Raw genomic sequence first — 13,780 nt, forward strand, 5'->3', positions numbered from 1 at the left:
ATGGGCACTGGTTCTAATCCTGGATGCCCCACTTCACATCTAGCTCCCTGCCTGTGGCCTGGGAAAGCAGGCGAGGATAGACCAAAGCCTTGGGACCCTGTATCTGTGTGGGAGACCTGGAAGAGCTCCTGGTTCCTGGCTTCGGATTGGCTCAGCTCTAGCCATTTCGGTCACTTGGGGAGTGAATCATCGGAAGGAAGATCTTCCTTTCTGTCTCTCCTCCTCTCTATATATCTGCCTTTCCAATACAATAAATAAATCTTTTTTTTTTTTTTAAAGAGGCAAACATTGTGACACAGTGGTTTAAGCTGCAGCTTGCAACATGGGCATCCCAGAACACAGTGCTGTTTTGAGTACTGGCTGCCCTACCTCCAAACCAGTTGCTTGCCAATGTCCCTGGGAAGGCATCAGAAGATGGACCAAGTCCTTTGGCCGCTGCTACCACGTGAAAGGCCAGTATGGGGCTCTTGGCTCCTGGAGTCAGCTGGCTCAGCCCTGGCTGTTGCTACCATTTGGGCAATGAACCAACAAGATGGAAGATTCTCTCTTTCTCTCTCTCTCTCTCTGCTACTTCATTCATGCCCTCTCTTTCTGTAGTTCTGCCTTTCAAATAAATGAATACATCATATATATCTATATATCTATAGATAGATATTTAAAGAAATTAGAGGCACTAGGGCAGCATGATGGCTCAATTGGCTATTCCTCCCCTTACAAGCACCGGGATCCTATATGGGTGCCCACTCAATTCCTGGCTGCTTCACTTCCCTTCCAGCTCCCTGCTTGTGGCCTGGGAAAGCAGTAGAGGATGGCCTAATGCCTTGGAACCCTGCACCCAAGTGGGAGACCCAGAGGAGGCTCCTGGCTTCAGATCGACACAGCTCCAGCCATTGAAGCCACGTGGGGAGTGAACCAGCAGATGAAAGATCTTCCTCTCTGTCTTTCCTCTCTGTATATCCACCTTTCCAATAAAAAAATAATAAAAATAAATCTTTTTTAAAAAAAAGGCTAGAAAAAGGAGCATGTAATGTTTTGTCATATGCACTTAAGCTGTAGGAGACAAAACCAGCCTGTGGCCAGGCATGGGGTTTCCCTTGGCAGGGAGTAGATACAGCTGCTGCCAATGAGCCTGAGATGTGCATCTCCAGACGGGATACAGGAGCTTGAAAGAAGAGAGGTCAGGCTGAGGGAAAACATGATTTATTCTAGGCTTCCGCCATTTGGACCTGGACTTTAATGTGTGAGAAGGAGAGTGCCCACTTGTCCACTCAGTTGGAAGAAAAAGATATCTGCCCCTGTGGGGAGATTGGAAACTAGGTCAAGCTTTTATCACCAACCCTCTTACATTTCTTCGCAGCTTAGAAACACTAGCATGTATTTTTCTCAAGCATTGGATGAGTTCACAGATCTAGATTGGATTCAGCCAGGCCTGTTCTGAACCCACGCTTTAGGTTGGGGTGTCGTCTATGCCACATCCTCTAATTCTAGGACCTAAGTTCATCAGGCATTAGATGCTTGGGAATTCCAGAAACACTTGTGATATCCTTTTTATAAGATTACCCTACCCAGAACCAACTGGCACGCTGTCACTTCTGCCTACATCCCATTGAACAAAATGGATCATGTGGGCAAACCCACCATCAATGAGACGGAGCCTGTGAACTCACAAATCCATGTGCCACATACTTTTAAATTCTTTATTTATTTTTAAAAATTAATTTCATTTTATTGGAAAGGCAGATTTGCAGAGAGAAGGAGAGACAGTGTGAAAGACCTTCTATCTGCTGTTTCACTTCCCAAATGGCCACAATGACTGGAGATGAGCCAATCTGAAGCCAGGAGCCAGGAGCTAATTCCTGGTATCCCACACAGGTGCAGGGTCCTAAGACTTTAGGCCATCCTCTGTTGCTTTCCCAGGCCACAAGCAGGGAGCTGGATGGAAAGTGGAGAAGCCAGAACATAAAACAGCACTCATATGGGATCCTGGCTGCTGCAAAAGGATTAGCTAACTCAGCCATCACACCAGGCCCAAATTATTGTCAATAGTAATTAGATTGCTTTTAGCTTTAAGTCTCAAAGAACTCAAGTCAAATAGCTTATACATCGCATAACTACCTTTATATCTTATAAATGGTAAATAGCTCTTTCCTAGAGTAATTCTGCAGAGAAAAAGGTGTCTTCAAAGACAGATACTCATAAGGGCTCAGCATTTCATGATTAAAATGCTGCTTGGGATGCCTTTATCTTATATGGGAACCCTTGGGTTTGAGTCTGGTAGTACACGCCCTAGGAAGCAGCAGATAATGGCTCAGGTGGGTTATGTGGCCCTGCCACCCATGTGGGAGATTCAGAAGAAATTCCTGGCTCCTGGCTTCAGCCTGGCACGACCCCAGCCATTGGAGGCATTTTAGGGAGTAAATATATGGATGGAATATCTCTCTCTAGGTCTGCCTCTCAAGCAAATACAAATAAATGCATACATATATAAATAAAAAATAAATACACAAAACTTTAAAAAAATTATTTATTGGACAGACTGATATACAGAGAGAAGAAGAAACAGAGAGAAAGATCTTCTGCCCACTGGTTCACTCCCCAAGTGGCCACAACAGCTGGAGCTGGGCCAGTCTGAAGCCAGGAGCCAGGAACTTCCTCTGGATCTCCCATGCGGGTACAAGGTCCTTGACTACTTTCCCAGGCCACAAGCTGGGAGCTGGAAGGAAAGTGGAGCAACTGGGATATGAACCAGCACCCTTATATGGTCCTGGCATATGCAAGACTGGGATTTAACCACTAGATTATTGCACTGGGCCCAACAAACACCAAATTTTTAAAAATGACTTTGACTAATTCCTCCTTTCCAAGCCGCTCTCCTTAACTTGTTAACTATTCTTGGGTTTGCTTCTCATGGTTGTCACCAAGGATGATAAGACACAGACTGGACACATACCAGCTGCTAAGGAAAATATTTTTTTCTTTGTGTCTCTTTTCATCAACAAGTTAAACTTGTCTTCAGGAAACGTCCCATCATGATGTACTGATATCACCTGATCAGATAAATCTTCTTAAATGATTAACCACAAAACAAGATAGCCTAGAGCAGGGTCAGCCACTTAGGGCTTTTCAAATCCACCCAATGGCCTGATCCTATTCATCCCAGGAGCTAGGAATATTTTAGTGTCTTTTTTTTTTTTTTTTAACATTTTAAAAGTACTGTAGGGACTGGTGTTATGGAATAGTAGATAAGCTGCCAACGTCAACGTGATGCCAATATTTCATAAGGGCTTTTGAGTCCCAGCTGCTCCATTTCTGACTCCCAACTAAAGGCTTGTAAAACACTAAAAGGGGGCCCAAGTGCCTGGGTCCTTGCCTCCACCTGGGAGACCTGGTAGAAGCTCTTTGCTTGTGATTGCAGCCCAGCACATCTCCAGCTACACAAGCCATGGCGGGCATTTAACGAGTAAGCCAGCAGATGGAAGATCTCTCTGTCTCTCTATAACTCTTTCAAATAAGTAAATAAACAAATAAAATACCTCTAAAATGGACCATAGAAGTTAAGCAGCAGCAGCGTACAGAGGCCGTATGTGAACTAAAAATCTAAAGCATTCATTATTCGGCCCTTTGTACATCCCAGCCCAGCGCAGTCATGCTTCACCATGAGGCCTGATGAAACATCAGCTCCACATACACAACGTTCTTGCCCATTGATCATTGTCAAAGTAAGTTAAGGAGAGGTTTTTGTGCAGACATGTCAGGGTGCTATTGCAGGATGCTGTTGCAGGCAGACAGTAGAGGTTTGTGAAGAATCCCCACAGGGTAAGTACATCTTTTTTTTTGGCCATACAGTTCACTTTAGGACCAGGACTGGGGCTGGACTAGGTTGTAGTACCCACCATCATGAGCTGGAACTTGAGGCAGAGCCAGGCTGCAACACTCGTTGGGGGACGTTGAGGAAAGGTAGGTCGTGCCAGACTTGACCACAGCATCCACCAACACTTGTAAGATCCAGTGGTGAGGGAGAACAACGAGCCCAAGAGGAGGGCTCCGAGGATCCCACTGCTGGGCCATGAGAGCTGGTGACACGAGAGCTGGGACTGGAGGCAGACCAGGCTGGGCAGAGCTACAGAGCCCATGGCCTGCATGTGAGCTGGGTTAGGGGGAGAGCCAGGCTGAGCTAAGCAATCATATCCACTAGAGCAGACATGAGCCAGAGTAGGTGTAGGCTGGTTGCACTTTGCCTCATCATCAGCTGGCAGGTGCTGGGACTGGGACCAAGTCCTGTCAGGCTAGACCACAGCACCACCTGGAAAGTGCAAGATCTGAGGCTGGGAGTGGGCCTAGCAGGAAAATTGTGGGCACCGCTCTGATGGGCTATAACTCACCAGCGAGCATGAGAAACAGGGCTGCAGTTCCTGCTGGCATGTGTGAGGGCCAAGCATGTGTTGAGCACTGGACCACAGCATCCATGAGATGGGGCTAGGGACAGAACTGGCTAAGTAACTATAGCCACTAGTTTGTGTAGAGGCTGACGGTGGGTGATGAACTAAGCCGGACCCCACACTGGCTGACACACAGCAGTCAGGTCAGGTCTGGGTTCACCTCTGGTGAAGTTTCTTTGAGGATTTCCCAACTGGATCACTGGAATCAGAACTCTAATCATGGGGAAAATCACAGGATTATAGAGTGCATGTGTCAGAACTGGGTCTACATTTAAAGTAATAGAGTAAAGATGCTAAGAGCTACATAATAATATATATTTTTAAAGATTTATTTATTTATTGGAAAGTCAGATATACAGAGAGGAGGAGAGACAGAGAGGAAGATCTTCCGTCTGATGATTTACTCCCCAAGTGACCGCAATGGCCGATGCTATGCCGATCCAAAGCCAGGATCCAGGAACTTCTTCCGGGTATCCCACACGGGTGCAGTCCTCGACCGGTTTCCCAGGCCACAAGCAGGGAGTTGGATGGGAAGTGGAGCTGCTGGGACTAGAACTGGCGCCTATATAGGATCCTGGCGCATTCAAGGCGAGAACTTTAGCCGCTAGGCTACACGGCCAGGCCCTACATAATAATATTTTGAGAGAGACCACCTCATTTTTATTACAGTACATACAGTTGGTCTACTCCATTATTAGGCATTGTGATCAATTATTACTGTGTGTAATGAATAAGTTGTTATAGATAGATATGTATGCCAGGAAAAGAACATAATATACAGGTCCATGGGGTTAGTTACCTTTGGTGATTTCAGTCATCTTGGACACCCTGCTGAGAGGGCCACATTTGGACCCAGAGAATACAATGAACACAGGAAACCATCTCAGAGAGCAGAATCAAGGTCTATCCCTGAAATTGTATTCTATCAACAGGGCAGGGCACAGTGGGTATTTTCAACTATTGCCTAGGATCGTGCCATTGCTATGGAATAATCACTGCTGTATATTTCCCGGTCTTCCTTTTCTGAGTTTTATTGTGGTTGTTCCACTGTTGTTTTGTCTTATATGTACAGACACGGAGGATAGCATTTGTTTTATGTTCCTGGACCATGAAAAGCCACATCCTAATGTGACAGGACTGTGCATTACCAGACATCCTGGATTTGAGCTGATGTAGAACATTTAAATTAAAATTGCAGGAGGTCATTGTTTGGGACTCAGCCCCAAATGATCCAGCCAAAATAATAGAGTCACTCACGCTAAATTTCCATGTCACTAAACTGACACTAAGCCATTTATCTGACCTTCTGAGAAATCAGATTTAGATAATAACCAAACTTCACAAAGAGGTCAGTTTCCATTGACATGAAGAAATTTTCTCTGCTTTAAACTTTGATGAAAAAGCTAAAGCAACTTAACGTTAACCAATAATTCATTTTTTGATTTTTCTGTCTCTCCTTTGAAATGACTGCATTTTGTTTTCTTGTTTTTGCCTCATTTAGTCCTATTTTATGATTATAAAACCTATCTGTTTTCCTCAGCTAATTGAAGATGTATTTTGTTTTATAAAATACAGTGCTGCTCATTCTGGAATTGAAAATAAAGCCAAATAAATCTAGTTTAATCATTAAGCTAGGTTTTTCTAATTTTGTCCTCAGACACAACTGAACTCTTTTTCTTAGGGAGGGAGTATACTGTTCTGCAAAGAGCACAAAATTCCAAACTGGCTATTATTAAGCCTTCTTTTTTTTTTTTTTTTGCCAATGGAATGAGCTCTGATTTGATGTAGGCGATTTCTACCTCCTTTTCCTTTTCAAAGAAAAAAAAACATATTATTTTATGTATGTTGGAAAGCCAGAGATATGGACAGAAGGAGACAGGCAGAGAGAGAGCTTGCATTTTCTGATTCACTCCCCAATGGCTGCCATGGTCAGAGTTGATCTGGTCCAAAACTGGGAGCCAGGCGCTTCCTCCGGGCCTTTCATGTCCTCTGCTGTTTTCTCAAGCTATCAGCAGGGAGCTGGATAGGAAGTGGAGTAACCAGGACATGAACAGATGCCCATATAGGATGCTGGTGCCAGCAGATGGAGGATTAGCTTATTAGGCTAACATAATAGCCCCTCTAACTTCTTTTCTTTCTTCTTTTTTTTTTTAAGATTTATTTATTTTTGTTGGAAAGTCGGATTTACAGAGTGAAGTAGAGATAAAGATTCTCCATCCGTTGGTTCACTCCCCAAGTAGCCTCAACTGCCAGAGCTGAGCTGATTCAAAGTCAGGAGCTAGGAGCGTCTTCTCGGTTTCCTAGGTGGGTGCAGGGTCCCAAGGCTTTGGGCCGTCCTCTACTGCTTTTTCCAGGCCAAAAGCACGGAGCTGGAAGGGAAGCAGAGCAACCAGGGTATAAACCAGCACCCATATGGGATCCTGGGTGTGTAAAGCGAGTACGTTAGCCACTAGGCTACCTTTCTGGGCCCTACCTCATTTTCTTAAAAGAAATTTCTTTTTCTGTATTTTACATCTCTCCTTTGTAACAGAGGAAACATACCATTTATCACATCTCAAGACGGCCTTTGCAGCCAAGACTGTAAGAAATTGCATTGTTAGGGAATGTGCCATGGCTGAGCCTCTGCCTTCAGTGCCAGCATCCCATATGGGCATCATGTCTGGTTGTTCCACTTCCAATCTAGCACCATGCGCATGCCGTAGGAAAGCAGTGTAGGATTGCCCAAGTTCTTGGGCCCCTGCACCCACGTGGGAGATACAGAGGAAGCTCCTGGCTCCTGGTTTCAGATCAGCTTAGTTCTGGTAATTGTGGACATTTGAGGAGTAAGCCAGCCCAAGGAAGTCCTCTCTCTCTCTCTCTCTCTCTCTCTCTCTCTCTCTAATTCTACCTTTCAAATTAAATAAAAGAAATAAAGAGAAATTGCATTCTTAGGTCTTTCTATTAGGAGAGCAAAATGATAAGAATAGCTATTTCTGCAATAACAATTTTGTAAGTTCTACCAAAATTCTAAGCATGTCTCCTTTCAGTGTCTTTCTGGGAATGTGTTTGGCCTGTACATTAATGTATATAAAATGACGCATGAGAAAGGTTATTCATTACAGCAATGACTGATCAAAAGTAAAGAAAAGTAAGTGTTCTAGCAGCTAAGACCCTCACAACTGCTTTTGGAGCTCCTGGGTTTGATTTTGGGGTCCCTGCTCCTGACTCCAGCAGACTCTGGGAGGCAGCAGGGTATCTCGTGTAATTAGGGTTCTGCTTCTCACGTGGGGAAGACCTGGGTTGTGTTCCTGGCTCTGGTTTTGAACCTGACTTTGGTTCCAGATGGGAGCTGTTGCAGACATCCAAGGAGTGAACTAAGAGATTGGAGCTCACTCTGTCCTCTCTCCTTTTCTTGAAAACAACAATAATATCCCATTCCCCCAACTTAAGTGTCCTATTGTAATTAATAAACCAATTTTGCCATATCTTCAGTATGTATTACTTTCCAAGCTGTACAATGAATGACTTTTTAGATTGGACTAACATGGCAAGATCTTCAGAAAAAGTAAAAAATAAAACAAAACAATACGAAAAAGCAAGCAAGAACGAAATGCAACACACAAGCAAGAATAGAACAATGAAAACGTTATTTTCTGTGAGACGGAGGCACACAATTTCCCATTTATTCGCTTGTATTTGCACAAACATTATACGGATACAAGGGCCATGAAATACCATCACCTACAAAGGGCGAGTGAACATTTTATCAGTCACTCAGGTGGAACTACGTACAGATCGAAGGGGGGTGTAAGTACCGCGGCACATCAGACTGAAGTGGCATCGTTCTGGCCACACTAGACTGCACGAACAAGCACTAAAAGGGAAAAGAGGGTAAGAGTGGGAACGCGGACGCTCTTAATTGTATTCTTCAAGACAAGCATCTGTTTGTGATGAAGTGGGAAATAGAAACAACTCGTGGCTTTCAAGAACACAACCCGGAGCAGAGCGAAGAAATACTCGTTCCACGCACCGAGCCCTCAGTGGAGATGCACAAGCCACGCTCTGCCTTCAAGTTCATCAGCCAATCCCAAGTCGGAGCGTGAGAGCCAGGCCCGAGGGAGGGGCCTCGGGTGTCTGTGTCACTCAATCTCGAGGGCGGAGACAGTCCAGGCCCCGCCCCACGGACGCTCTGGCCCACAGAGGCGCCACTCTGTGGTGTGTCGGGTTCTCTCTGGCCTTGCCTGGAGGACTGTACTCGTTTACTTTTCAGGCTGTAAGGGGCTCCCGGCAGCCCCGGTTGAGGTGGAGGAAAGATGGCGGCAGCCGTGCGCCAGGATTTGGCTCAGCTCATGAATTCCAGCGGCTCTCATAAAGATTTGGCTGGCAAGTGAGTATTTCCCGGGAGCACGAGAGTAGAGGGCTGGCGGGAATGAAGTCACAGACTTGTTCTTGGGTTGACCGCGGCGCTCGTGTGTGAGGCAGGCAGCGGGCCTGACCGCCAAGGGGGCGGGCCTGAAGTCAGCCGGCGAGGCGAAGGTTGCGAGCCGCGGAATACTGGAGGAGACCTTGTGCTGGGGCTGCCTAAGCTTGCTAGGGGTCGGGGATGGCTGTCGGCTTGTTCAGTCCTCCGTGGCATCCTTAAGTGGCTGCTTTGAAAATTCTGGAAATGCAGCCAACGAGACCACTGCTCCCTGGGCCTCCGCATCGGTGTCCCTTCCTCTAGCGGCCTGGCGTCCTCCACCCACGCTGGCCGCTCTCTGGGGCTCTTCTCCACTTATGATTGAGGGGGGAGATTTATATGCTGGGACCTCGATGAGCTGATCCAGAATTGTCCGGGGAGACGGGGAGGGACGGAGGAGGTATGGCCTCGCTCTTGTGGGCCAGAGCCACTCCAGACCATCCTCGGTGGATGCATGTGTCTTGGCTGCTTTCCCTGACGCCAACTCCGAAAAAAAGGCACGATGTCTGTGTGCAGAATAGTGCAATCTTTTCAGGGAGCTGAATTGTTTAGGGATGTGGTCCAAGTTTTTGTAGAATACGTAGGTGGCGTCCCTGGTTAAAATTTGACACCTGTGCTTGACCGGCAGGTCATTGCTCAGCAGTGTTAGTTACATGTGGGGAGCAAAGCAGGTGTCTGCCGCCCATGTTTTCCTTGTAGATTTACCAGCACTGGTCTTTGGTGGGAAGCATGCTTTCGTTTATAGAGTATGCTTCTGAAAATGGTCCTAATATTTACATCTTGACACTTTAAACTGCATCAATGGGATATCCCTGGCCTAACACTGAATTTTCTTCTGTTTTTAAAAGTGTAGGCTGTACTGTCTTTTCTCTGGCAAATATAAAGGCAGCTGTATGTATCACGTTTATCCCGTATGTGCCGCATTTTCTTACCTGGGAAAATGGACATAATGGTAGGACTTCCCTCTGAAGTGGCCCAGGACAAAAATGAGTATGTTTGTATAGGAGGGAAAATGGATTTTATGGAAACATGGAATTAAAGTATGAATTTATTTTGGTGCAAAAGTTTTTGGGTGGGGAATGATTTTTGTTCATAATATGTAGAAAATGTATGCTGTGAAGACTGCATGGACTTCAAAAATATTTTGCACTCAGATAGACTCATACTTTTAACTCCATTTTTCATGAGCTTTTTGAAGTACCTTTGCATCTTTACTGTTATCGCTTGGGACAGTACTTGACCCAAGGACTGTCCTAGCATTGTTGTTAGTGTGTTAAGCAGTCACTGAGTAGGCCCTGACTTCCCCAAGGGTTGGAAATAAGTGGAAGACAGCTTCCTGGCTAATTCCTTTTTTCATTTGGCTGAAAGTCACAGAGCTATTTCTCCCTGTGCTTGCTTTAGTTTTGATTTTGTTGAATAAAAAGTAAGTATATTCGTTATTAGAAGACAGAACTTTCTAAGTACTTGTTTTATTCTGGAACTTCCATGTTACTTCCTTGGTTTAGAACTGGAGATAACCAGCAATGCCTATCTTGTAAGGTGCTTCTGTCGCCTGTCACTGTGTAATGAGAGAAAGCGTTGTTCATCAACTTACTACTACTCAGGATTCTATGTACCGATGAGGCTGTTTGGCTGTCCTGGGCTTGTATACGGACAGTCAGCTGGCAGCTCTGCGGCCACCCCACATATCTGGCCCCACATATCTGGCTGTTGTTGGAATTTTCCTTTCTGCACACCTCTCATTCAAATACTTAACTAAGGCTTTCTTTTATGGCTTTGAGTAAAAACTGTGAACTCCTAGGGTTCCTGGGTAGTCTCACATTTATTCTGTGCTGGTCTGTCTTCTCGAGGAGGAAAATGAGTCTGCAACTACATTTTTTTTTCATTAATTAATGGATTTATTTTCATCTTATTTGAAGGACAGAGACAGACAAATATCTTTCATTTGTATTTTGTTTGTGTTAAAGATTTATTTTTATTGGAAAGACACATGTAGAGAGAGAAGGAAAGTCAGAAAGATCTTCCATCTGCTGGTTCACTCCCCAAGTGGCTGCAGTGGCTGGAGCTGAGCTGATCTAAAGACAGGAGCCAGGATCCTCTTCCAGGTCTCCTGTGCAGGTACAGGGTCCCAAGGCTTTGGACCATCCTCTACTGCTTTCCCAAGCTACAAGCAGGGATTAGGATGGGAAGTGGAGCAGTCAAGACATGAATTGACACTCCTGTGGATTCCTAGTGTTCGCAAGGTGATAATTTAGCCTTTGAGCCATTGTGTCAGGCCCAAGATCTTTTGCTTGTCTGTTTATTCACTCTCCAGACGCATGCAGTAACTAGGGCTGGGCCAGCTGTAGGCTGCAGCCAGAAGTTCAGAATTCCATCCAGGTTGGGCCCGGCGGCGTGGCCCAGTGGCTAAAGTCCTCACCGGGATCGCATATGGGCGCCGGTTCTAATCCTGGCAGCTCCACTTCCCATCCAGCTCCCTGCTTGTGGCCTGGGAAAGCAGTCGAAGATGGCCCAAAGCTTTGGGACCCTGCACGGGTGTGGGAGACCCGGAAGAGGCTCCTGGCTTCGGATCGGCATAGTATCGGCCGTTGTGCTCAATTGGGGAGTGAATCACTGGATGGAAGATCTTCCCTTCTGTCTCTGCTCCTCTGTGTATATCTGACTTTCCAATAAATAAATAAATTAAAAAAAAATTCCATCCAGGTTTCCCACTGGACTGAGGACTGGGTGGCCAGGACTCACATTCTTGGGCCATCATAATCAAGCACTGCCTTTCTAGATGCCAGTGAAGAGAAATCTTCATCAGAAGTGGAGTAGCAGGGACTGAGCTCACGCCAGGCCCTCTGGGAACCGGGTGAGGGCTGCCCAAGCTGTCACCTCAGCTGCCGGGTCGAATAGCTATCCCATGCTGCCACCTTTTTGAGAACAAAAGTTAGCAGTGTAAAGGGCCATGGACAGAGAAAGGTGTGATGCCATCACTTTAACATTCTACCGTTTGGGCTTATGGGTGACTGAGAGCCAGTGCCACCTTAAGTAGCAGCAATTTTCAGAAGTAGTTAGAGCTACTTTCTGAAAATAGTCTTGGCCTTGCCCTTAGCTATATCTGTGCTTGGCTGGGTAAAAAGGTGTCAGGATGTTTATCCTCAGAACAGAATAGTTCTGCCAGCCGTATGTTTTATGAAAGAAATACTTTTGGATTGTATCAGTGATTATAGGGTTTCAGAGCTGGGTGACAAAGGCTCCTGTATTAAAAAATGGTGGAGTACACTAGTTTCCCAAAATATTGATACCGTATGTTCCTAGGGGTTGGCCAGATATCTGTAACAGTCATTCGGTGTTAGTGAATAGAAAGGAGCAGAGTTTGGTTTTGAACCTAGGGTTGCTTTTTTGTCTGTGTTACAAATGCTTTTCTATAGAATCAACACAACTGCCTAAAGTTGATAAAAGAAATTAGCTGGTCCAGATTGGCTCAACTGCTCCCTGCAAGTGAAATCAGTATGGAGAACACTCAAACAACTGAAAATCTGCATACCATATAATCCAGCAATAGTACTCCTAGAAATATCCAAAACACCTGTTACATGAGAAACTGCAAAAACTTGGAAGCAGCCAAAATGCCCATCAACAGAAGACTGGATAAGAAAGCTTTGGTTCATTTACTCCATGGAATACTACTCAGCTATTAAAAAAAATGAAATGCAGTTATTTGTGGCCAAATGGGCCCAACTGGAAACCATTATGCTAAGGGAAATGGGCCAATCCCAAAAAGTTAAGATACCACATGTTTGTCTTAATTTAAGATGAGATGAGTTCAATCTGAAAAATAGTACCTGTAAATTGTAATATTATTTCAACCTCTAACAACCTTACACGCAGTAAGATATTGTGATGTAATCAATAAACCAACAATCAATGTGAGTGCTGGGATTCTATAATGGTGCCAGTTCAGGTCCTGGCTGCTCCACATCTGATCCAGTTCCCTGTTTGTGGCCTGGGAAAGAAAGCAGTGGAGGATGGCCCAATGCCTTGTGGTAGCCTGCACCTGCATGGGAGACCTGGAAGAAGCTCCTGGCTTTAGATCAGCTCATTTCCAAGCGTTGTGGCCATTTGGGGAGTGAACCAGAGGGTATAAGATCTTTCTGTCTCTCCTCTCTGTACATCTGTCTTCCTGACCCCCCATTAAATAAATCTTTAAAAAATTAGCCATATGAGAAGAATTTTTGCAGATTTATAGGATGCTTTTTCTTTATTTTTTCAATTTTTAAATTTGTAGAAAAGATTTATTTATTTACTTGAAAGAGCTCCAAGAAGATATGGCAAGACAGACATCTCTCATCTTCTGGCTCTCTTCCTGAATGGCTGCAGCAGTTAGAGGCTGGGCCAGGTTGGGGCCAGATTGGAGCCAGGAACTTCTGGGTCTCGCATGTGGGTGCTGGAGCTCAGCACTTCGACTATACCCCGTATTTTCCCAGGTGCATTAACAAGAAGCTCAATAGAAACAGGACCCATATGGAGTGCTGGCATCACAGGTGGCACCCAATCTTGTTAAGCCATGGTGCCAGCCACTTTTTGTTCTCTTTTAATGGAGTGACAGTTGGGAGAGAGGGAAGGATGGAGAGAGAGTGTTGTCTTCCATCCACGAGGCCAGGAGCCAATAATTCTCTGATTCTCCCATGTGGTTGACAAAATCCCACCTACTTTTGAGTCATTTGCCTCCCAGGAAGCATCAACTGGAAACTAGATTGGATACAGAGTAGCCAGGACTCAAATTGGCTTTCCTATAGGCTGCTGCTTGTGCCTATTATGCATAGTGTTGATTGTCCCATATAAAACTTCAGAGGGGGCCACAACAGCCAGAGCAGAGCTGATCCAAAACTGGGATCCAGGAGCTTCTTCCAAGAAT

At 45.2% G+C, this 13,780-nt stretch overlaps 1 protein-coding gene across 2 annotated transcripts in view; it reads left to right on the forward strand.

Annotated features, from left to right (window-relative positions):
• Positions 1–8,560: 8,560 nt before the first annotated feature.
• The window catches only part of COPS4 (COP9 signalosome subunit 4), a 31,897-nt gene continuing 26,677 nt past the window's right edge, over positions 8,561–13,780 (forward strand). The window contains exon 1 of one of the 2 annotated variants that reach the window (XM_040967001.1): positions 8,561–8,805. In XM_040967001.1, coding sequence (XP_040822935.1) covers positions 8,732–8,805 — 74 coding nt within the window. In that variant the 5' untranslated portion in view covers positions 8,561–8,731. The remainder of the gene's footprint in view (positions 8,806–13,780) is intronic. The other variant, XM_040967002.1, reaches the window with a different exon arrangement.

Source organism: Ochotona curzoniae, unplaced genomic scaffold (genome assembly GCF_017591425.1).
Source record: "Ochotona curzoniae isolate NIBS_2020 unplaced genomic scaffold, NIBS_Ocur_1.0 scaffold_4506, whole genome shotgun sequence".
NCBI classification, from domain to species: domain Eukaryota; kingdom Metazoa; phylum Chordata; class Mammalia; order Lagomorpha; family Ochotonidae; genus Ochotona; species Ochotona curzoniae.